Source organism: Ambystoma mexicanum, chromosome 3p, assembly GCF_040938575.1.
Source record: "Ambystoma mexicanum isolate Mex_15411 chromosome 3p, UKY_AmexF1_1, whole genome shotgun sequence".
NCBI classification, from domain to species: Eukaryota; Metazoa; Chordata; class Amphibia; order Caudata; family Ambystomatidae; genus Ambystoma; species Ambystoma mexicanum.
This window is the reverse complement of record NC_090925.1, coordinates 779249447-779274219: the sequence shown is the minus strand read 5'-3', so window position 1 is coordinate 779274219 and position 24773 is coordinate 779249447. Positions and strand designations below refer to the sequence as shown.

The 24773-nt window shown below is 45.9% G+C and overlaps 1 protein-coding gene across 5 annotated transcripts in view; it reads right to left on the bottom strand.

Moving 5' to 3' along the window:
• The window catches only part of TEP1 (telomerase associated protein 1), a 2409067-nt gene that overhangs the window by 217155 nt on the left and 2167139 nt on the right, over positions 1 to 24773 (bottom strand). For all 5 annotated transcript variants that reach the window (XM_069651741.1, XM_069651744.1, XM_069651746.1 and 2 more), the window contains 2 exons: positions 19891 to 20023; positions 18375 to 18511 (listed from right to left, as the gene is read on the bottom strand). In XM_069651741.1, coding sequence (XP_069507842.1) covers positions 18375 to 18511; positions 19891 to 20023 — 270 coding nt within the window. The remainder of the gene's footprint in view (positions 1 to 18374; positions 18512 to 19890; positions 20024 to 24773) is intronic.

Here is a 24773-nt window from a genome sequence, read left to right as displayed (position 1 = left end):
GTTCCGGAGGAAGATTTGATGGCCTACATATAGGGAAATACACATAGAAGAAAGCAGACTTTAGACAGTAAGGGGTTAACATCCGGTAGAACTAACCAGGGGTTAGGAACAGCGGAGTTAGGGAGTAGAGTTGTGAGCAGACAAGAGGGACAGACCTAGGCCCCATAAAAGAAAATAAAGACTGTTGAACTGTCTCAAAGACTCTGAGTGTTTTCTGTGCTATCTGTGACACACGAGACCCAGAGGACACAGAAAGGCAGAGGATAGGACCCGACTCTGGGTTTGGAAGGCTCGTACCCGCTGCAAGATGTTCACCATGCTCTCCTCAGGGAAGAATGGCCCTGCTTGAGTGTGTGCTCAGGACCACCTGAAGCAACTGTAGTAAATGGGACGATACAGGACTTCTTCAAGTTGTGTGACTTTTTTTTTGAGGTTGAGGAGAATCCCAATTTATGCAGCAGATGACAATTTGTGATGTGGGAGGGCAGACACCAGATCTAAATTACAAGTTGAAAACAGACAGTTTTGCATCTAAGGGAAGATGTAAACCCTGCCTTTCTTGGGACGTGCAGACACCACAGCCATGAAGACCCCTGTGGCTGAGGAAAAACTGAAGGGCAGGACTTTGAACTGTCAAAGGGTGACCCCCAACCACGGACCTCAGTACCTTCCTGTGCTTCAGATGAATGGGCATGTGGAAGTAGGCGTCTTGAAGGTCTGGTGACACAAGCTAGTCCTGCAGGTCAAGGACTTGCTGGATCTGGGTAACCATAATGAATTTGTCTTTGCACAGGAACAAATTAAGTAGATGCAGATACAAGATGGTTACCCCATCCATCTTCAGCACCAGAACCTTGTCCGAGAGATGTAGAACTTGAGAGCCCACACCGGATCTAGCTGATGGAAACACTCCTCGGCTTTGGCAGGATGAGGCGGAGAAAAGAAGACAGGTAGATGGATCTTTTGAGAGAGATGGAAATCAGAGACCACCTTCAGAAGGAAGCAGGGGCCAACTCTCAATGTCGGCTTCTCTTTGGAGAAAACCACGTAGGGAGGATTAACCAACAAAGCCCGGAGCTCACTCACCCATGTAGCGGAAGTGATGGTAACCAGGAAAATCACGTTAAGGGTGAAAAGTCTTAAAGAACAAGAATGAAGGGGCTCAAACGGAGTGCCCATTAAAAATGTTAACACCACGCCGGAAACAACATACTGGGGTAGGGTAAACATATTATAAAGACCCCACAGGAATTGCATAACCGTAGGGAGCATGAAAAAGGAGCCGTGCTCCGGGGTCCTCTTAAAGACTGAAATGGCTGTAGCAATCTGTAGGAACGTCCGGGCCATGTACAGAAGAAATTCCAAAACAAAAGATGTGGGGCTAATAAAAGGGTCCAGATCCCCCTCCCAGCCACAAGACACCAAGCAGAAAACCTCTGCCACCTGCAGGCATAAATGGACTTGGTGGCAGGTCTTATAGCCCAGAGGAATATATCTAGAATGTCCTCTGACAAATCCCACTCCCTATACCTTAGCCTTTTAGCAGCCCAGCATGCAGGTGCAGGCTACAGCGTTTCGGGTGCAGGACCCTCCCCTACGAGAGGGAGAATAAGTTTGTCCTCTGTGGAATACACCAGGGAGGGGAGATGGCCATGCTCAGCAACTCTGGGCTCAATCTGGAGCGATCAAGATCATTGTGGCCCTGAATAGATGCAGTCTCCTGAGAACGGAATGACAGCTACTGGCGGGAATACATAGAGCAGGTCAAAGTCCCATTCAACCGTCAAGGCGTTCCCCAGAGCTCTGTGATGAGGAAATTCCCTTGAACAGAACCACATGCACGTCCTATTCACACTGGGGTATGCCAGAGGGAGAAAATCCCCTCCAGAATTTCCTAGTAGAGCTCCCACTCGTGGGAGATTGAAGAATGCTTGCTCAGTCCTTTCGCTAGAGTGTTCTCCTTGCCTACTAGATGGGCCATAGTTAGAGACACGCTGTTCTCCACAGCCCAGAACCACAATCACATTGCTTCTCTGCACAGCAGCAAGCGCCTACACCATCCCTTTTGTTGCGGTAATGCATGGCAACAGTATTGTCCATTAGGACCAGTACTGTTTTATCCTTCACAGAGGGGACGACCGCAACCAGGGCTATCCTGATCGCCCTCAGCTCCAGCAGATTGATGTGCTCTCAGGGAGCACAGTCCGCTCACCACCAGATCTTGTAGGTAATTGCCCCAGCATTTTCAGGCACGCATCCCTGACTAGAGTCACTTGTAAAGTAACTACAAGTGGAGTTGAAAGGCTCTTACCTCCCGTTTATGCCTCAGTATTGTAACACACCAAACACAGAAGGCTAGTTAATAACAAAGTTATTCCTAACGCTGTATCCCTAGCACAAAGTTAAATGACCCTAACTGTAAAAAATCTCGTATCGATAGATGGAAATCCCTAGTAATTGCTGCTGTGCCGACTACAAGGGGTGTCGAGATCCTGACCCTAAACTCTCTAAAACACTTTCCTAGTGTCTACAAGTGCACACAACTTGGAGGTCGGTATTTTGTATTTTGATATTTCCACCCCCTCAGTGTGTGTCTTATTGTTTAAAAACGAGAATTCTGTTGGCTCGAAGTGGCTTACACCAAACCACAAACCCGTACCATCCTCCGGGCAGCATCTGCAGCCCCGATACGATGAAGTGAACGATACAAACAAGTGTACATAATATGGCCATCTATATAGATATTTCAGTTTAGCAACTCATTACAAACCGTAGGTAATACTCGTGGAGAAAACAATGTGACAATGGGCGCCGGTGCGGATCACAGAACGCGATCATGGCACTGGAACTATAAACTATAACTCCCAGGTAAATCCGAGCCACCTCTGTAGTCCACACGTGATCACGTGGGCGTGACGTAGCCATGTATGGAAACATGGCCCAAGATGGCGCTGCACCGGATTACACAACGAAAAGCGCCTAGAATACGAGACAGAGGTAATCTTACGGACCGGCAATCTTATTATCTATTTTATAGAGTTAGATGCCCGGACGACGCTATAGAGCTTTGGTTTGCAGTCTGTCCCGCTGAATTCAAAAACTATTTCAAAGATAGCGGGGCACTGGGTTTGAGGCCAGCACCGGAGGGAAGTACCCTTTAACTACGGTCGCAAACATAACAAACCACGGTCGAACGATACATTCCATCATTACGAGATAAATAAACTAGAGTAATAGATGGATATTGATCAAGAGTTCATATCAGATATAGCTCATGAAGCTAGCTAGACTGCAATGATTGAGAGGCACAATAATTTGCATAATATATGAATGCAGAAACTTTGGTTCTAAAATAGCATACACATTATAAACCAACACTTCTCCCCGATATAGTCAGCGCAACTCAAGAGAGAAGAGAAAGCCACACATCTCCCTTGAACGCCAAAGGCATAACCTTATATACAAAGAGACCTGCATGATACAATGGACTAGAAAATCTATCACCTTGACATATAAAGGTAAGGGGAACCTTTATCTGAAATTGTAGCACCTTCTGAATATACTACCTTCAAAAGGGTTTTTAATAGTACTTGAGACTGATGATAGCCCCATTTGTCTTTCTTGTCTTTGTCCTTATAGGATCAGGGATTATTCCACTATACCCACTCTGGACTACGGAAGACATCCCAGAACACTTCATTTTTGAAGAAACTTTGAGAATACCAGAACTCAATAGTGTATTTTTCCTGAAGAAAGCGGCCACTCAAGAATCCCGCGGAAACCGGTTGACTGTTAGGAGGACTGGTTGATAACCCAGACCCCAATACCCTTATAAACAAAGAAAAGGGTTTGATCAGAGCAATTGATTTAGTTATCATTATATATTTTTTCTCCCCACTATAATTTAGTGGTGAGAGAATAGGTTGTTTTAAGAGACTTCTATCTGACCAGGCTGGCCATGGAGGCATTTTGTTGTTTTTAAACAATAAGACACGCACTGAGGGGGCGGAAATAATAAAATACAAAATACCGACCTCCAAGTTGTGTGCACTTGTAGACACTAGGAAAGTGTTTTAGAGAGTTTAGGGTCATGATCTCGACACCCCTTGTAGTCGGCACAGCAGCAATTACTAGGGATTTCCATCTATCGATACGAGATTTTTTATAGTTGGGGTCATTTAACTTTGTGCTAGGGATACAGCGTTAAGAATAACTTTGTAATTAACTAGAGTCACTTGTAGCCAGGGTTGAGGAAGGAACCTCATCAGGAGGTTGTCCCTCATAGACAACCATTGCAGGTCTCCGGATACACTCTCTGAAACCAAAAGAAGCTTGGAAGTCCGTCCCTGAAAATGAGAGCATTGTGAGCTCAGAGACACCCCTGCAGCGGCTTAATGCGCAGACGGGTCTCCGGCACCATCAAAATGCACAGCGCCATAAGACATACAGCGCAAAGAAAATCCTGAGGCTGGAACTGTTGTCTGCAGTTGGACACTGCTACTGCTAGAAACTTGATGATAACCCTGGATGCAGAAGGGAGGACTTTGAACTGGAAATGATAGTTCCCCACTTTGAATCTCAGGTAATCCCTGTGCTTCTTGGTGATAGCCACAAGGAAGTAGGCATCCTGAAGATCCAGGGAAACTAGACAGTCATTCATGGCTTGAAGGATCTGGGCCAGAGTGACCATCTTGAACTTGTCCCTGTGCAAGTACAAGTTCAGAAGACGAAGATCCATGATGGATACAGGTCCCCATCCTCCTTTGGCACCAAAAAGTATGTTGAATACCAACTGCTGCCTTGTTCCGAGTGGGGTACCATCTCTATTGCCCCTTTTGCCAGAAGCTGACAGATCTCTTCCAGGAGGAGAGGATCCAGATGCAAGAGGGGTGACAAGAGGGGTGGTGGATGGCAAGAGGAAAAAGGGAGAACATATCCCGGCTGGACAACCTGTAAGGCCCAGGCACCTAAGGTAGATTATTTCCATATCCTGCCCCCATGGGGGATGAGTGGCCGAAGTCTGCTTCAAAGAGGTTTCACGCCGGGGGTTGCGGAAGGTCAGTGGAGGAACGTCACCTTCAGATGCACCTTGTCCATTATCCTTGTAAGGACGGTGCTGTCCCTGTGTGCCTGATGAATCCTGACCTCTACCCCTCTGGGTGTAAGAGGCAAATTGAAGAAAACCCCTGCCCCTGCCTGCCGGGCTTGCATGGTGCTGCAGTTGCAACCTGTCCCCGTGACTTGGCGGTCACCTTAGAGGCTTGGAACTTCTGGAGCGACTCGTCAGCCTTGGTGCGGAACAAGTGCATGCCATTGAAAGGCATATACAGGAGCTTTTCCTGGATGTCAGTAGAGAACCCCGGATCCACATCCTAAAACAACACAACAAGACAGTGCTGGTGGCCATCGTACTATTGATGCAGTCTGCTTTGTCCAGGCCAGACTCTAAAATCTGTCAGAAGGCTTCCTTCCTTGCCATCCTTAATAAGGGACTCGAAGATGTCCTGCATCTCCCCTTCATGGGTGTGCTCCCCTGCCTCGGTAATCAATGACCACAGGCCAAGGGAGAATTTGGCTAAGGAACAAGAGGTGTTGATGCACCAGAGAGCCTGGTTCGAAGAGCCAAAAATCTTCCAGACCCAGGAATCCAACTGTTTGCTCTCCCTATCCGGGGGCAAAGACAGAAACAAGGTGGTCTTGAGGTTCACCGTAGAGGCCTGCACCACCAAACTCTCCGTAGATGTGTGGGTAGAAAGAAACAAGGGGTCTGAAAGTCTGGCCTGTGCTACTTGGTCAGGTTGTGGCCCACTGTGAGGACTGATGCCGGTATGGCCCACAGTTCCATCACAGGCCCTACCACTACATGATTGAAAGGCAGCAAAGCCTCCTTCTTAGGACCCTCGTCCAAAATATCACAGGTCCTACTGCACCTTAGGTCGCGAGGGAGTCGACAGACTTAGGGTGTCGATCACCTTCACCATCAGGCACTGCAAAGCTGCCTGTGGCTTGCCTGGGGTGGCAGCATGCATCTTTCTGACCTCTGGTGAGGTATCCAGGCTACTCGTCTCCTGCAAGTCAGCTGCCAGGTCCACCAAGTCCCTGTGTTTCCCATAAAACTGCTATGGGAAGCTTCTCACGTCCTTGCGGTGGAAGGGCTCCTGTCCAAAAGGGCCTTGATCACCCTTCCTCGTCATAAATGTCCTCCAACTGTGACACATATGCCCTTCTTGGGAGTGGACGGAACTCTTTTGTGACTCCGACATCGTTGTGCTGCTAGTCCTGGACCATATGCAGGGCTGGACTAGGTACCAAAAGTGGCCCTGGATTTTTTTTTTAAAGTGGCCCCATATTTCCCAAAAAAATGAGCACAGCGCGTGAGCCTAACCCTTCAAACCAAGCAAACAAACATATAGATCGGATAGGGTGTTTGTCCTCAGATCACTGCTCTGCTTACACGGTTATACCTTTTGCTCTGCTGTCAGTATTTAGGGGGTCCGTGCGTATTGCTACATACTACAGTGCTTCTAAAGACCCTGTGACATCATCAACGGAAATCCTGGCATGATGCAAAAACAGCTACATAAATGCATGCATCAATATAACGGAGGAGCCAGCAGCTCAGACTCCCAGGATGACTTGCAACATACACCCATGGCACGACCTACCGGTCAAGGCCCGGTGGATGTTGAACTGCTCACTAAACACTGCAGCAATTGAACTGCCACATGAAGGCTGCCAAGAGCCAGCCTATCGATTACAGGCCAGATCGGCTGCCAATGAATGGAGGCGATGTGTCCTGGATGTTTTAGAGGCGAGAGTGGCTCTAGGAACATGGCACAGTTGGCACCCCTCCTTCCAACATGCATCCCAGCTGCTAGGATGGATGTCCGAGTCCCGGGGTAGTGATGCTAGCCGCTGCCCAGGAATATTAGTGAATTGCTGCATTATGCCTAACTCCTGTGCCCCACACTGCTAGTGAATTGCTGCTATGTGCCTAACTCCTGTGCCCCACACTGCTAGTGAATTGTCGCATTGTGCCTGTGCCCCACACTGCTAGTGAATTGTCGCATTGTGCCTGTGCCCCACACTGCTAGTGAATTGTCGCATTGTGCCTGTGCCCCACACTGCTAGTGAATTGTCGCATTGTGCCTGTGCCCCACACTGCTAGTGAATTGTCGCATTGTGCCTGTGCCCCACACTGCTAGTGAATTGTCGCATTGTGCCTGTGCCCCACACTGCTAGTGAATTGTCGCATTGTGCCTGTGCCCCACACTGCTAGTGAATTGCTGCATTGTGCCTGTGCCCCACACTGTTAGGGAATTGCTGCATTGTGCCTGTGCCCCACACTGTTAGTAAACAGGGCCCAAACCTCTGCTACCTGACCTCCACACTGTGCCTTAACTAACTGCACCTACAGATGACTACTACCCTATGCTCACCCATCATGGCCAATACCACACCCCCACCATCCGCACTCATCGCCCCCACGCCCTTCCTCCCATCTTTTTTCACCAAACCTACAGTACACAAACCCAACCAACCCTCAACGCACCCCAGAACCACAAACTCTAGAAATCAAAAGTTAGGCCTCCGCTCCAGACACTCACAGCAAACCTCTCTAAGCAAAACTAAAAACAAAATATCCCCTGAACACAAGAAACTGTCCACTCCCAAGAAGGTAGCCAAAAAGCCTAATACCACTCCCACACCTCGCCCAGACCTACAGTGTGCATTAATTAATGCCAGATCCCTCCCCGCCCACGCCACCGAAATCTATGACCTTCTCACCAACCTTGACCTCGACATTCTTGCCATCACCGAAACCTGGCTACACAACGCCGCCGGCCCAGCCATCTCACTAGCCATTCCACCAGGATACTCCATCCTCAGACAGGACAGAACATTATCTACAGGTGGAGGAGTGGCACTCATAGTCAAAGACCACCTTGAATTAAGACAAACTCCCTCCAAACTAGGGGATAACATTGACTCTCTATCTGCCAAGATCGCACTATCTCACAACACCACCATCACTCTCAATCTAGTATATCGCCCACCAGGCCCTTTACTGGATTTCCAAGACAACCTCACACACCTGCTAGGTGAAAACCTTAAAACCACTACAAAAACCATTCTCCTAGGAGACCTCAACTTGGGGCTCCACGACCAGAAAGATAAACCATCCACTAAGCTAGCACAAGCTCTCCAAGAAATGGGCTTTGTACAAAGAGTTCTCCAACCTACCCACAGTAAAGGGCGCACTCTTGACTGGGTAGTTGACCACAACTGCGGCATCGACATCAGCTCCACCACGCCCACGCCATGGTCAGACCACTTTCTCATTCACTTCTTCATCCCCCTACCTATCAACTTGGTAACAAAACTCTCACCTGCACCCCCAGCCATGGCCAGGAGCGCCAAGAACCTCACCAAAGAAAGCATCACACCCTACCTAGCTCCTCTCACGAACAACCTCCCTGCCTCATCTGACCCAGCTGCACTGGCAGATATCTACAAAACCACCATTAGCACTGCCATTGACATCATCGCCCCCCTACAAAAGAAAAAATCCAAAAACTCCAAACACTCCAATACGTGGTTCTCAACAGAACTAAAAGAACTACGAACTAAAAAACGCAAAGCCCTCAACGTATGGCAAAAAGCACCCAATGCCTCCTCACTATCGTCCTACAAATCACTGGCCACCCAATACAAAAAAAGCATCATAGCAGCCAAATCTGCATCATATAATGAAAGAATCTCCAACGCCACCTCAGAATCCAAAGAGCTCTTCGCCATCTTCAAGGAACTCTCCACACCGGCCACTAAGTCACAAGAGATTGTCAAGGACCAAGCCTGGTGTAACACCATACAAACCGCCCTTCTAAAAAAAAATCGCACTCCTCCAAGCCAAAATCCTAAACCATCACAAAAATCTCACTCAGCAAATCTTAGCTGCATCCCCTAAGGAAACAGTGATTGAGAACAAAAAGATAAGTCACATCACACCCTTTAAATTTAGAGAAGTCTCAGAAAAAGAGGTAATCGATATCGTTAACAGAATCAAACCCTCCAACTGCAAAGGCGACGCTTGCCCCGCCAAACTAGTCAAAGACTGTGTTGAGACACTAGCACCATTCCTCAAATCCTTCATTAATGCATCCTTCAACTCTAACTCAGTCCCAACCAGCCTAAAAGAAGCCTGGGTGCGCCCCCTTCTCAAGAAACCCACTCTAGATCCAGAAAACGCCAACAACTATAGACCCATTACAACAGTTCCCTTCCTGCTCAAGATCCTCGACAAAGTCGCCTACTCACAAATACAGCACTACCTTGAAGAAAACCACATCTTAGGCAAAAGGCAATCGGGCTTCCGCCCGGGGCATGGGACCGAATCTGCCCTTCTAGACCTTAAAATTCAACTTAATGACATCATGGACAAAGGCAAACCGGCTCTCCTCCTACTATTAGACCTATCTGCTGCCTTCGACTTGGTCAATCATGACATTCTAGGCACACAACTTAAAAATGAAGCTCACTTCTCGCCGGAAGCCGTCTCCTGGGTCAAATCCTTCCTAGAGGGTCGACTTATGAAAGTCTTTTCTGAATCTGCAAACGCTACCCCAACCACCATCCACTGTGGCGTCCCACAAGGATCCTGCACTGCACCCACCCTATACAACATTTTCACCCTCCCTCTGTTCAATGACCTCGACCATCACCACATAGCTTACACCAACTATGCTGACGACACCCAAGTCCTGCTCCCCCTTACTGGCTTATATGAACAAGACGCCGCAGCACTAACTAAAATATACACAGCCATTCAAACCTGGATGGCAGCCAACGGACTCTGCCTTAACGGGGACAAAACAGAGATCCTACTAGTTGGCACCAAAGAAACACTAAATAAACTCCCGCCTCTATACAAATCCTTTAACGTCGATAACTGCACCATCACAGTCTCCACTGCGGTAAAAACGCTAGGAGTATACCTCGACTCCACTCTCTCCATGACACGGCAAGTCAATGCCGTAGCCTCCTCTGCTGCATTAACCACTAAGATAATCAACGCCGTTAAACCCTTCCTATCCCCTAAAAACTGCCTGAATGTAGCCAGAGCCACAGTAGGTACCAAATTGGACTACTGCAACGCCCTCTTCCTGGGCACATCTGCACAAAACATTAAAAAAATGCAAGTCACACAAAACAATGCTCTAAGAGCAGCCCTAAGCATTCCAAAAAGGGAGCACATCTCCCAAGCCAGAAAAGAAGCACATTGGCTACCTATAAAAGAACGCATACTATTTAAATCCATGGCCATCACACACAGATGCCTCTCTGCTAATGCCCCACCCTATCTTTCTGAAAGGATCACCCTCCATACCTCCTCTAGACCTACCAGGTCACACCTGACCAACCAAACATATGTACCCACTTTCAAAAGAAGCAAAGCCGGAGGGTCCAGCTTCCAACACCTAGCACCCAAAAATTGGAACGCACTCCCCACCGCCTTAAGAAGCGAAAAATCATACCATGCCTTCCGTAGACTACTCAAAACCACGCTGTTCCACTAACCCCGCCTCACCTGTATTCTCACCACTGTAATTATGGAAATAACAGCAAATGTATGAAAAAACGCGTCTATGCTAATCTGTATATCTGTATACTCACCATGTATGCCTGTAACAAGTAAGAATTCTTAGCGCCACGATGCCCCCGGGCAGATGTGCGCTCTACAAATCCAAATAAATAAATAAATAAATAAATAAGAAGTTGCCCTCTCCCCTCATATCAAGGCCAAGTGAAGTGGAAATGGCAGAGTTCGGACTACCCGCGTGCTCTTGCAACCTACGGTGTTAAGTGGCTTCCCAGGCAAGCTCTCACAATGCTGCCCCATCCTGACTTGCAGTGCGCAGAAGTATCTCAGTTTTGAGTCGTTCATCATAGCACTCTTAAAAATACATGTTTCTCTACACAATTCAATGTTCAAGTCTTAAAAACTCTTTCTGCTTCCAGAATGCAAATGCAGCCTCATGTCGGGCACTTAATATCCATTACCGTTAATGACCATATCACTGTGCTTTGGCGAAAGCGCAATATCCAAATAACTAAAATATGGATTTACAGCCCATTCCTCATAGAGCTAAATTTGCAATCTTTTCCCACCATGCCTCACTCTCTCACTGCTCTTTATATACACAAGTAGCTCATGATTTCAACATTCTTAGAGCGATAAAATAATTGCATAGAAGGTTGGTTAATAATAGCATATTGTATCTTACATCTATTTAGCACTCTTCTAAAAAAAAGGTCTGGACTTGTAATGCTTATTAGTAGGATTATTATTAACTTCCCGATAGACCAGTGGATCTGTAAAGGCAGTATTTGCGATGCATTCAGCCAGCATAACCCAGGGAGCACCAGACAACAAGGGGGATTTTCCATTTGCTATCACGTGGTACAGAACAATGGAGGTGGTATGGATATAGGGGTTCATACATGGGCTGATGACCTGATATGGCGAGTGCTGGCAGGCCTATGGTATCCAAGGATCCAGATCTGGGTACCCTGCTGATTTCTGGGTCGTGAGTTTCAGGGGATACTAACATAGGAACTTCAAATGCCCATGAGATCAACTCTCTGCAGCGGCCTGTTCACAGGGAATGGCAACGTGCGTGGCTGCTTGTACTTAGTTGCTTGTGATGTGCAGGGTTGCAACCCGGCCAGATTGAACGGGCTGCTAATGTTCAAGGCTATCTGCTATTGCCAGAGCTCTCTGTAAACTCTGCAGAGCTCAGGACTGCAGTGCACATTTATAACCCACATGAAAACAGATATCTTTCCACTGACAAACTGAGAGGAGGCAGGGTCTCTAGGAAAAGGTGGAGATTGATGAGTCCAGAAACAATGGAAAGAGAAAATGAAAGGAATATATTGTGGGGATAGAGGGAAACGAAGGGACAGGGAATAGGTGGGCACAGAGGTACAGTACAAGAAAAGGGAGGCGGGTCATAGGTGGCACAGACAGCAGAAGAGAGGAAAGGGTTGGAGACAGGAGAGTAGTTACCTTATAGAGAGGCAAGACAGTGAGAGGGGGTGGACTGAGACGGTGGATGGAGATAAAGAGAGGGGCTTTGATAGATTAAGAATCCAAGAAGATGACAGACTGGAAGAGAGACACAGAAGCAGATCACTAGGAGTGTAGATAGGGAGAGATGACAGCTAGACTAGGAATGGAGAGAGAGCCAGTGAAAGCACAGGGAAAGGAGGGCACTGCCTAAAGAACACTAGAAAGCGTGTGAGAGACCGATAATGTAGCGAGTGAGGGGATGTAGTGAACCTGGGAATGTGAAGGCGAGGATGGTGGCGTAAGAGCAAGAACCAAGATCGACTGGCCTTTCAGAAGATGGGGACTGGCAATGCAGTATTCGAGCAGGAGGCAAAGAGCCAGACTAGAAACAAAGAAGGGAATGAGGTTGTCTGCTGACTTCTCCAGTCACCATAGTAGTTGGCAAACGGGACTTGCAAAGCTGTTGAGTTCATTGGTGGTTACCGGTAGCTGCCAGTGGAAGTGGTAAGTTACTTCTATTGTGGAGCACAGCGATCGCCACAAAACATCAAGACTTAGTCCCATGTTTGGAGTTAGTGGAAAGGACAGAGGAAACCATGGGGCCTGGGTACTACCACCCGCTCTGAGATGTAGAGCCAGAGGTGGTAAACCTAGGGCTCCAGGGCTCTCCAGTACATCTCTAATCTATGGTGTTCATCCAGTCTCCCCAACCTTTACTGGTTATTCCACCATACTAAACCCATATGTTTAACCCAGTTTTGTCCCAGAAAACCCTACTTGCTACCAGAAATGGTTGAACCGCTTAAGAAAGCACGCACTCCAATAAACAACCCAGATGGTGCATGTTCAGTTGGTACAATATAGGTAAAGGGAAGTATGGGACCAAGAGTGTTGAGACCCACGGTATTGGACAATCATGAATATAGCACCATTTTGAATCTCAGAAAGTGCAAATGACAATCATCTCTCCTGCGTAAGCCTGTGAGCTGTGACAAATGCTCCCAGGCATGGAAGAAACACAAAAGGAGAGAAATGGATCAGGGCGGAAAAGGGCCAGACTAGAGGAAGAGGATAGTCTGAGAGAACAAGGCAATGAGGCAAGGTGGGGTGGGGCAGGCTAAATAAGATGTCACAGCACAAGCAGACTGCTCATCCAGTTTCCAAAACAACGATGACTGAGGCTGCTGGTAGCATGGAAGTCGATACCTAGGCCCACTACATTACAGCTCATATGGGTTACACACAACACAAGATCTGCACCAATTAAACACATATTACACTGCAGTCTGCACTCGGTAAAAAAACGGAAAAGACAGTGACTGCGGCATGGAACTAGCTCAGGCCCATCCTGTGTGAAAGATCATGACGTTTCCTCTCTCAAGTCAGAACTGAGTATCCTTCCTATAAGACAGCTCAGTCGGTTTAAGGCCTTTTTGGTAATTGTGCAATTCGCCTGTCTTTGACAGCATCCCACAACCAGGAAAAGATTGATTAGCCCGTTCACACCGAAGGGGCACGTATCCGGAGGCATGTAGCAAACATACAATACGAATTGTGTTTCTTTTATCGAGATCTGGTGTTCCCTGCAGGTGAGCAGCTGAGTGCCCATTAAAAACAGTAAAACAGTCTCTTCGCCTCATCCACAGGAATACACTGTGGATTCCTAAAATCATGCACAGCTTTCACAGAGGACTTCCCCTGAGCTCATGTTTGCAATTCTGTGATCTGTAGGTGCGACGGGAATACAGGCTACTGCATGCGTGTAAAGTATTCAGAAAAGTACTGTAATCGAAACAAAACTGCAGCTCGCCATGGCAGAACAACCGGAAGAGATTTCATATCCAGCGTTTGTAAAAGTGTACCCTTGATCAAATTATTTCTGCATTTGCATAGCACACAAGAAGGCACACTTGTACACACCTCTGGCCAGTTTTTGCTTGGTGTTTGATTTCTATGTTATACAAGAAGAGAAAAAGAGAATTGTGTAACAATGATAGTTACAAGCATACTGGTGACCTGTACTCCACTCCCGTCCCAAATAAAGAAACACAAACTCCACCTCACCTGAACAGCGAAGTGGCAGCAGCCAGAAAGCGGCAAGGGCCTGAGATCGCCGACCCCTGTCGTCGGAACACTCTCTGTCAGACAGCAGTTAGCACTGAGGTCTGCTCGGCATGGGCGGCCCAGACTGCCTGCACCTGCGCATTGCATATCATGTGAGGCGCGCACAGACACACACTAGGGCGCTGGGCATGTGGGGTTCTCAATGCCCATCCCATACATTGCCCATCACAAACACGCAGGCGTGGGTCCGGCCTTGCAGAACTGCAGCAGCCTGAGGCAGCAGCAGCCAATTTAGAGCGAACCTCCCAGGCTGGCCTGGATGATTCGCTGCGATGATTGATTGATCATGTATCCTTCCACAAGAAGACCGCCAAGCAAGAAAAGAGGCCCTATGCTCCGAGGCCCACCGGGGGACCTCCCGGTATCCCGGTGGGCCAGTCCAGCACTGACCACATGCAGAGGGACCGACGCCCTAAAACAGAACAGTGTGTTCCTTGGACGTGATCCTGTCGTGTTGTATTGCGGACTTCCAAGCGCAGTGGGATGTCTAGCATCTTTAAATGGAAATCCTCCCATACCCACATCTATGATGCCATTTGTTGGCCTGAGCAATACATGGTGGGGGGGGGGGATGAGCGATTGCTGCATAGGTTACCATAATTGGAGAATTTCATTGGCTTTTTGATTTTGCACTGCAACCATAACGCCCCTTTAACAACTTTTTTAAACTAAATTAAAAATCAAAGGTAACTACCAAACGTTCATACTTGGGTCCTGTTCTTGTAGGCAGTATCAGCATCAGTGTTTTCCCCCTCGTGATCCCGTTTAGGTCTTTAATCCAACTAAGGACCTCGTCCCAGTAGGATTGGACCACCTTGCACCCCCACCACATATGCCAGGAGTCGGCTCTCACTCCACACTGATGCCAACACATGGGGCTCGCTCCTTGATACATCTTGGAGAGCCTAACTGGGTCATACCACCACCTTTGCAAGAATTTCAAGCCATGTAGTTTGTACTGACAGGAAATTGATGTCTGGAAGGCCCTATGGCACATCTTCTGCCGCATCCGCAGGGAAAGCTCCCCCCCAAATCGCCCTCCCAGCATTGTCTCAGCTTGTCTGAGGACCCCCTTTTCGTCTCCACTAGGGCCCTGTATAATGCACCTATTAATCCCCTGGAGCCTGACCCGGTATCCAAGATCCTCTCGAAGGGTGTTCGTTCCCTCTGTAATTTCTCCCTTCAGCCCTCCCTCGTCATCACCCCCTTCAATTGTAGGTATAGGAAGACGGAGAGCGAGCCTATCCCCAATGCCTCTTCCAACTCCTGTATAGTAATGAAGTTGCCATCTTTCCATAATTGTCCTGCCCTCTCTAGACCTGCTTCGTACCAATTTTGGAACCGGGATTGCGTCCCTGATCTCTGGGACCCAAAGATGACCCAGCGGGGATGGCCAAGTTGTAACACCAGCTGATCCCTTCCCTGATGCCAAATGCTCCAAATGGTGCCCAAAATGGGGTGCCCCCTTATCCTATGTAATCATTTAGACCTGGAAACTCATAGCCATTCACGACGATCGCCGGCCTCAAATGGTAGTTGTCAAGGCACCCCTAGTTGTTTTAAAGTAGTAGACAGGGATCTGTATGGGGAGCATCTGGAACAAATAGAGAATCTTGGGAAGAACTCCCATTTTAATCGTGTTAAGGCGCCCCATCCACAAGGTGGTCAGCTTGTTCCATTTTCCCAGATCTTTCCTTTCTCCACCCCAGTCATCACGGTGGGGAGCAAGGGGGGAATTTGCCTCATATAGGCTCTCCAATTCTCTTGTGACGTTAATGCCCAGATAGCGCAGTGTCCCCAGGCTGACCTTCATGCGCAATGATAAGAACTGCCCCACCTCTCTGTCTTTGCTTTTGTCTGGTGGAAAAAGGGACGATTTGCCTGTGTTTATTTTGAACGCTGCAATTCAACCATATTCCTCAATCACCTCTACTGTGGCCGGGACCGAGGTCAGTGGGTGCACCACATGGAGTAACATGTTATCAGCGTACACCCGCTGGTCCCATCTCAGTCTATGAGTTAGGGGTTCCAGAGAGCACAAAGAGCCGGGGCGAGCGGGCAACCCTGTCTCGTCACCCCCTACGCAGGCTCAACCACCTCGACGATCCCACGTTAACCGAGACACACACCCTTGGGGAGGAGTAAATTGCCATAATGCCCCTGAGAAATCTCTTGCCCAGCCAGATCTTAATGAGGACCCCTCAAGGAAATCCCATTCCACTCTATCAAAAGCTTTCTTAGCATCTACCGAGGGAAGAGTGGGTTCCTCCTGCATCTATTGGGCCTCATTTATCAGATGCAATGTCTTTCTCATGGTGTCCGCTCCCTGGTGTCCCCTCACACTGGATCCATTTTTAAACTCCAGTACTACTGAAGGGAGTTGTTTTGAACCAATCGGATTTCCCCAGCAACTAGAGCGCTCACTTTGGTTCAGCTGAGCAATCTTCATTCTGGTTGCCCTCTTCCTCGTATCAGTCTTTGTTACAGCTGTAACTACATGATGTTCTCACTGACAGCCAATTGGATTGCAGAGAAGATCTTAGGATCATACTCCAGATCCTTTATACGCATTTGATCATAACCAGGTACTTGGTTGACCAATATACTTGGCGTTCTGGAAATTAGCATCTGCATTTGACTATGTCATTAGGGGAACTTTATGGATGACACTGTATGATATGGGCCTTACTAAGCCACTTTTGGCCATTTTGCTGGATCTCCACGAGGACACAAATGCAAAAGACAAACATGGCTGCACTGTCGCAGAAGTCACAACAGTACAGAGCTGACTGAAGGGCTCTGCATCAATGTAAGTGAAAACTGCATAACTGCAATGGGGAACACCTTATAAAGAGTTGATTTGGCCCAACAAGAATCCAATAAATTCCCACGCTGTGCAGCTGCCAATACAGTTCAAATGAGGTGCATAATTTAAAAAAATAAGAAACAAATGGAGAGATGCCAATTTGTGAACGCTGATCGTCCATGCTGAACTTAGAAATAAAAACAAGAGAGACTATTCACCTCTGAAAACATACATGCTGATTGATGATCTGAGGAAACTGGTAGGGATTGTGTGGCCTTCAAGACTTTCGACCAGAGGTGCTTCTGGGTGCAAGCTTGGCATGGCGATTCTTAAGATCCCGAGGAAAGAGCAGCACAGAGCAAGGATATTATATATGAAAAGAGACAAAGCCTATTATTTTCTGAATAGACTTTCCAAACACAAGTAAGAAGGATGGCCTTGCAGACCATCAGAAAAGTGCTGCTTGGGCTGAGAAATAATGGTGTCTGTCTAGCAATTTGACAAACTAGTAATCCTTCAAAATTGAGGAAACTGCCTAGTCTAAAACAGGTGAGGATAGCCCACGGTTTTGCTGTAGAATAATACAAATCTTTTTACTTAATAAGGCTCATCTCAGGTCCAGAACCTGTTCCATGCTGTTGGATAAAGATAGGACTTCAGCTAGCCAGTTGGTCTAATATATGTCATGGCCTGTTTGCTCCAGTCAGGATGGAACATTACACCTGGATTGCAATAGTCTTTTCCAGTTTCCTCTCAACCATCAACAGTTTGGTGTGTGGCATACATGTGCAGAAATAGTCATGCCCAAGATGGAATACAGGAAACAAGTCTATTGATACTCATGTCACAAATTCCTTGATGATAACATACTAATACCTGTATCACTTTCTAGATTGTCAACACGAAGATGTGACTAAAAATCATAGGCAGCAACAAAAGAAGACAAAACATAAATGTGCACACAATGGCAGGGAAGAGGCGTTTTGAGGTTCTGTAACAAATGGAAAGGAAGGGCTTGGAGGATTGTGTTGCCATTCGTATAAATGGAACTTCAAGTCCATCGGTGTCACTGCTGCATAGCGTGTGCAATGGCTCAGAAGTCTGAAGTGTTGGACTGTGGTGGTGATGATGAGATATTCTAGGTGCTGGCAATCTGTAGGTAGATGGCTAACAATCCTTACTACACATGCTCTAATGTTGTGTTTGTGCAAGCAGTGGAGTCACTAACTCATTGGAGTAATATTGCCTTCTTCTGCTCACAGTACAGCTATAGAAGGAAAAGAAAGATACACATACAGAATGCAATTCAATGACATACTTATAGGTCTATATAGAGACACAAAATAAAATGCAGTTGCAATTAAGCCATACCTGTACAGTCTCCAAAGGTATGCCTAAGTGCCAGACGATGATCTCACCTGTGTCACTACCAGACACTACAAACTGCCTGCTTGGAGACCAAGCAATGGCTGTCACAGCACCGCAGTGATGTACAATGGAGTCATCACCTGCCAAAGAAAGAATCAGAAAGTACAATCAGGCCATCGTCATCGCTGAACGTCCATTGAATGACAAGCGGGTCAATTAGGCAATTTAATTGTAAATAGATCTTTAACAGTAGTAATATCATCTACAATTGGAACGGCCTAAGATATTGATACTAAGAGTTCATATTTCCGGCTACAGAGTTCATATTTCAGACATCTGTAGAGGCACGTGGTTGGAGAGGATTTTAGCAAATTCTCTTTTTTAGTTTATTTATGGGACTGTCCCTAATATCGGGGTTCATGATGAACGGATACAACACTTCAGCCAGTAGAGCAGTACTATAAAAATAAAATTAATTATTCATTAATCTGTGCAAAGTCAGTATATGGTGGCATGCAACGATTCAACAAAAATTCCACACATCCTAAAACTGACAGAACAGTATCTGCTCCTTAGGTTGGAAAAATGACACAAGAATTTAGTCCAAATTACAACCTATTTTAAAAGATCTGCATGAGCAGAAGCATTTAAACCAACACACTTAAGGTTAATACATGCTGACAGATATCACTGGGTAAATTGATTTAAGCATTTATTATATTCTCAGTTGCTCAGCAATATAATATTTAAAGTGCTAAGTATGTGGATGGGCCACATTTCAATATATACTATACTCCCCTCTACTCAATTATTCATGCTGGACCTTTTATCTTTTAAGCTAAAAGTGTTGCAAGCTCTCGCAGACCATCCAAACTTTCATCGGAAATGGTCAAAATCATCAAAGCAGAGACATTGCCTTAAAGCTTAAAACTCTGCTAATTGATTTGAATGGGACGTTATGTCACAATCGAATCTTGACTTGAAGAACAAAGTACATCTGGTTCAGTACTAAGAAGGGATGAGCATCAACAAATGGCCACCTCTGATGTTGTTAATGACCCACGCCACAAAGGGCAGAGGGGGCCCTGAGTCCCGTAGACAGTATTTGACGCTTTTGTAGCAGGGTGTTTCATGGAAGGTTATGACCTTGCAATTGCCTAAATGCTAAAGTGGGCACGTAATGCTGTTCCTGGATGCAAATATGACTACTTCATGCACTCTAAGTAGTGCAATATTTCATTAAGTCTCTCTGCACAATGGCCTTGGGATGAACGCACCCCTTCGCAAATGCTTGAAATTTTAAAGTGGGAAGCCTTGCTTTTTAACCAACACAGGAAGATCAGGTATGTAACAATTAGGAAACCCCCATAAACATACTGGCTAAATTATAAACCTACATTCTAAAATAGTTTAAAGTGCGTACAATATCCCAGCAAAGCCCAGCTGCCTTTTCCTCTCGGGAAAGTATGAGTATTATGGGTTGTTTTATCTGCATTCTTGCATAGCATGCCCTCACTACCTTTCTGTTCAGGTGCTTGCCAGAGTCGAAGACAGCGGTCATCAGCCACAGTAAGGAAGGAGGGAATGTCCTTGTTTGCTGCTGCTCCACGGACTGCTCCACTGTGTCCAGCCTGGGTCAACATTTTCTCCAACTGAAAAAATATATAAAAAAGAAATGATTATATGAGTGACATTAATACATCGCCTGCCCGATATCTCCAACAAGGGACCCCTACCTATTTTACTACCTAACTTGCCTAGCAGGTTACCACTGTCAGAAGCAGCACTCAAGATGTCTGGCCATGTTTATAGTGACCTTTTCAAACGCCATATTTTCGAAATGCCATTTTCTCGACGCAATCTTGCCAAAAAAAACATTTTTCAAATGTTTTTTTTCTTTTTGTAATGGAGGGGGGTTCGCCCCAACCCCCTGTTTTTTTCAATTGATACTTTTTTTTAGTAACCAAACAAAAATAAAACATAAAAAAATAACCATTCGAAAAAAAAAGGAAAAAAAAACAAAAAAAAAAAATCGGCATTTTTTTTCGAAAAATTGCCATTTCGAAAATATGTTTTTGAAATATTGACTGGATATCGTCTGGCTAAGGTAAACAAAACGTTACTTACCTGTTAGTGTGGTTCCCCAAGATTAATATCTTTCATAGATTCACATGCTGTTGAATATTCCCCATAGTAATCCTCTGTACATTAATAAAGCAGTTGCCATGAAGCACAATAAACTACACTCACGTTAGTGCACTATCAAGCTCATTTGTGGGCCATGTCCCTTTAGCCAATGGGCAGTGTCCCCTTTAGCTCTACCCCTGGAGGCCATCTTCAGATTTCTGTAACATAAGGACAATGTGCAATATTAAACCTCATGCAGGCTTGGAGGGAAGGCTGCATATGAATGTATGAAAGATACCAATGCTGAAGAACCATAACTGCAGGCAAGTAACTTTTTCCTTCTCCAGCATTTCATATTTCATATATTGACATGCTGTTGAATAGATTACAAAGCGGTAAATCATACACCACAGACAGGGAGGAGGAAAAGAAGAACCACCACAGGACAACAGGCTTAGCCGGACTTCGAGTCTGTCCCTAGACTCCTCAGCCATGTTTCTGTCAATGCAGTAAAATCTTGTGAATATATGCAGGGTTCTCCATATTGCCACTCTGCAACTTTCTGAAAGCGGCACCCATGCCAAGAAAGCGGTTGTGGATGATACAGCTCTTGTAGAGTGCCTCTTCGGCCTTCCAGGAAATGATATACCGACTTCCCATGGCAAAAGGCAATGCATGTTGATAGCCACCTGGAGATGGAGGCTGGCAAAATTCCTTGACCAGTATTATTGGATCTGAATGCTATCTGCATTTGAGTGGACTAGCGAAAGCACTAAGTGCAATTGATGTAGTGCTTAAGTATCCTCCTTACATTAAACAAATGCAGGGATATTTCTGCGGGCGTTGTAGGAGCATTGAACAAAGCTGGTCCCACCAGGGGTTTGTTCAAGTAGAATGAGGATGCTACCTCTGGCATGAATTTGGGATTTGTCCGTCTGAAATGTTAGATACGATTGCAGCGTAGAAAAACATTAATCTCACTAACCCTCCTGCCAGTGGTGATGGCATCCAAAACCCCTGTAGTCCAAGAAACAAATTTCATATCAGGGCTGTGCATTGGTTCAAACAGAGGTCCCATTACTTTGGTTAGTACATTGTTCAATTCCCAAGAAGGGGCTACCTTTGTGCACTTGGGCAAATGTACTGAAAACGCTCTTCATGAACTCTTTAATCAGTGTATGAGTCCATAATGAGGGCTTGGAAGGAGTAGCAAGTATGGGAGCATCTGTTGTGGCTGGAAGTGGAAAGGATGAATCCTGTTGCTGACCCACCAGCCACTGAACCGCTTCCACTTTTTATTGTAGCGTTGGATGATGGAGTGGGCTCTAGCACCCTCGACAGAACATATCTGCTATCTTTTGGTATGTCTACGTGACTGAATTCCAAGGATTCAGAAGCCAGTCTTCAGGGATGCAGGGTCATGTTGAAGAGCCATACCCCTTTCTCGAGATAATAAATTATAAACAGGTTGCCGATTGATGGGCTGTACTTTTGAAAGCGCTAGTAGTTCTGAGAACAAATGCTACTTTGCACATGCTGGTGCAATTAGGATCAGTTTGCATGGCTATTGTTTGTCTACCTGCCGGACCATCGAGGTTGAGTGGAAGTGGCGAGAATACATAGAAGAACTTGGTGTCCCATGGTATCGTGAACGCATCCTCTAGACTTTTCAGCTGAGGCAATCTGCTGGCGAACAAATCACACTTGGGAGTTTTCTCTGGTTGCAAACAAGTCTATTTCTGGTATTCCCCATGCAAGGCAGATGATGTCCACCTGGTCCTACTTTATTTCCCATTCATGGCAAGAGCATATCTCCATGACTGGGGATTTGGTCACTGAGTTGCTGATGCTTGGTAGGTGAGAAGGAGACAGGAAAATCGTCTGGGCTTGTGCCCATTTCCATAGATTCTGCACTTAGGTGGACAGGATTTGTGCTTCGGGATGTAAAACATCATTGTGTTGACCGTGAACTTTGTTGACTGGCGAGCAGGGGGAGGCAGCACAAGTTAATCTGGTGTTCCCTCAGCGTTAGAGTCCACTAAGGTGTTTTTCCCTTTTACCTCACCATGAGTGGCCCCATGCCTAGAAAAAAGGGGTTTGAGAACGTTACCCTCACAATATGAAAAGACGTATCTTGAGCTGTAAAATAGTATGAGTCTTGTTGCTGTAGCTTTAAAGATTTATTTCAACAAGAAGAAAGTGAGACCTCTGGAGAGGACTCCCAACTTTGAACAGATCTGAAGGTAGACTCCAGGTGTGGAGCTGAATGGATATTGCCTACTGTCCAAATGGCCCAAAACTGAGCTTCGTAGAAACTAAAAGTAGTGCAATTACTTTCGTTTGCATTGAAACAGCTTTATTAATGTACCAAGGATTTCCAGCCTGACCGCAGTGAATATAAAACAGCATGTGCATCTGTGTACGACCATGTTGGAGAAAATAATAAGACAATCATCTCTTTAGTTTCTCATTACCCTTAGCCCATCGGCTAGGTTTCCTTTATCCATGTGCAAGGGTCCACCACTCCACATGTTCACTCAATGGCTTTACAAATTTCACAGGTACATATTGGAACAATGCTGTTAAAGAAAAGAGCTGAAGGACTAAGACGTTTGCAATTACTATGGAGATTATCTTAATGCTATTTGACATCGACACACTGCTTTTTTTTTAGCCCACTTGGGAAGATATCCAAGCATCACAACTTCTTGGGCAAAGGCATCTGCAGCATCTATAACTGATCTAGCTCAAAATATTCTTCAATATTGCCTAAGCAAACTGGATACCGTTTTCAGAACAAACATCAAACAAAAAGTGCTTGAAAAACACGTGGGGATGTCACCCTGATCACTGCTTTGTAGAGAACAGCGGTAGTGGCATGTCTCAGAAAAGCTACTAACTGCCTTGATTTCCTTGATCTTTGAGGAGGTAGTTTGTCAGCAAGTATTTAATATTTGTTCTGTGAGAAGCTGTGTAATTAGGGAGCAGTAAAACTATGCCTGTATGAAGCTGAGCTGTTAACGCGTTAACATTGAGGAGCCGGGATACTGCCACGTATCAACACCCAGACAGAAAGGAGATGGGTAGTATGCATCTGTTAATAGTCTGTGGGGAGCTTGTTTTTTAGCATGCGTTATTACCCAGGCTAAGGGATTGAAGTTATTAGAACATTTTAATACTTTCTCTTCAGGGAGCTGTCTTATCAGTGGAGCAGGCGTTATTGCATAAAAATACCCTATCTATGATAGGCCGTGTTAAAACACTTAACCTGTGAGAGGCTGTGCTCCTGGCAGGTGTAGAAGGTCTCAATCTGAGGAGGACTGTTTTATCTGGATTTTTAATATCTGCTAGGAGCTGCATAATTAGCATGGCTTCAGTTATTTCCATGTTTTAGCTCTATAAACAGAAGGACATTAACATTTGTGGAGGGACGCGCTATCTGCCTTTTGGAGTGTCACGTGGGGTGACATTCTCTATTTTTAGAGGCAGTGCCCCGTGCATACACTTTCAGGCAGCCGCGTCCTGACAGTGAAGTAATCCACCTTGCGAGGTATGTTCGGTCTATAAGTGGTTGCTTCTTTTAGGTACTTTTGATATCCTGTTGGTTGAAGCGATGCCTACAATGAGTGTTTGGTCTCCTATAGACAAATTACAGAATGAGAGTGTACACGCCATGTGGAGCGGAAGGTACTTTTCTTTAATCTGCTGCTCTTGGGACTAACCTGAGGATAGTTGTGCTCTATTAATGAGACACTAGTTCTTAGTAATGTGTGCCATTTGTGCTTCTTCGACAGGTTCCATCTATTTCACAGTTACCTTTCCAGTATCAGGAATTACAATTGCTTGCATGAGACAACGCTGACTTGAATGGTTTATTATTTGCCTTTCAGGCAATGTTTATTTCTGTTGATCAGGTTAGGAGAGGTTTTCCCTACAGGAGGGCTATGCCGGTGGAATATTGATGTTGTGATATGATATGAAAGGTTATTTATAACGCATTTAATACTCAGAGGTTTCTAAGCGTGGACCCGGGGATCGAACCTGTGTTCCTCTGTGTCGTCTTGCTTCCACAGCGAGCACGTTGCCACTGAACTATCCCCCCGAGACTTTGATAATAGAATTTGTGTTTCAACATGTTATTTTTTATTTTAGGAAATTCAATGATGGCTGTACCCCTGATGAAGGGACTAAGATCCCGAAATGCATAGGGTCTTTGATTGCCCTCTTTGGAATTAATTCTATGTTCTAAACGTGCGACGACATGACAAATTATGC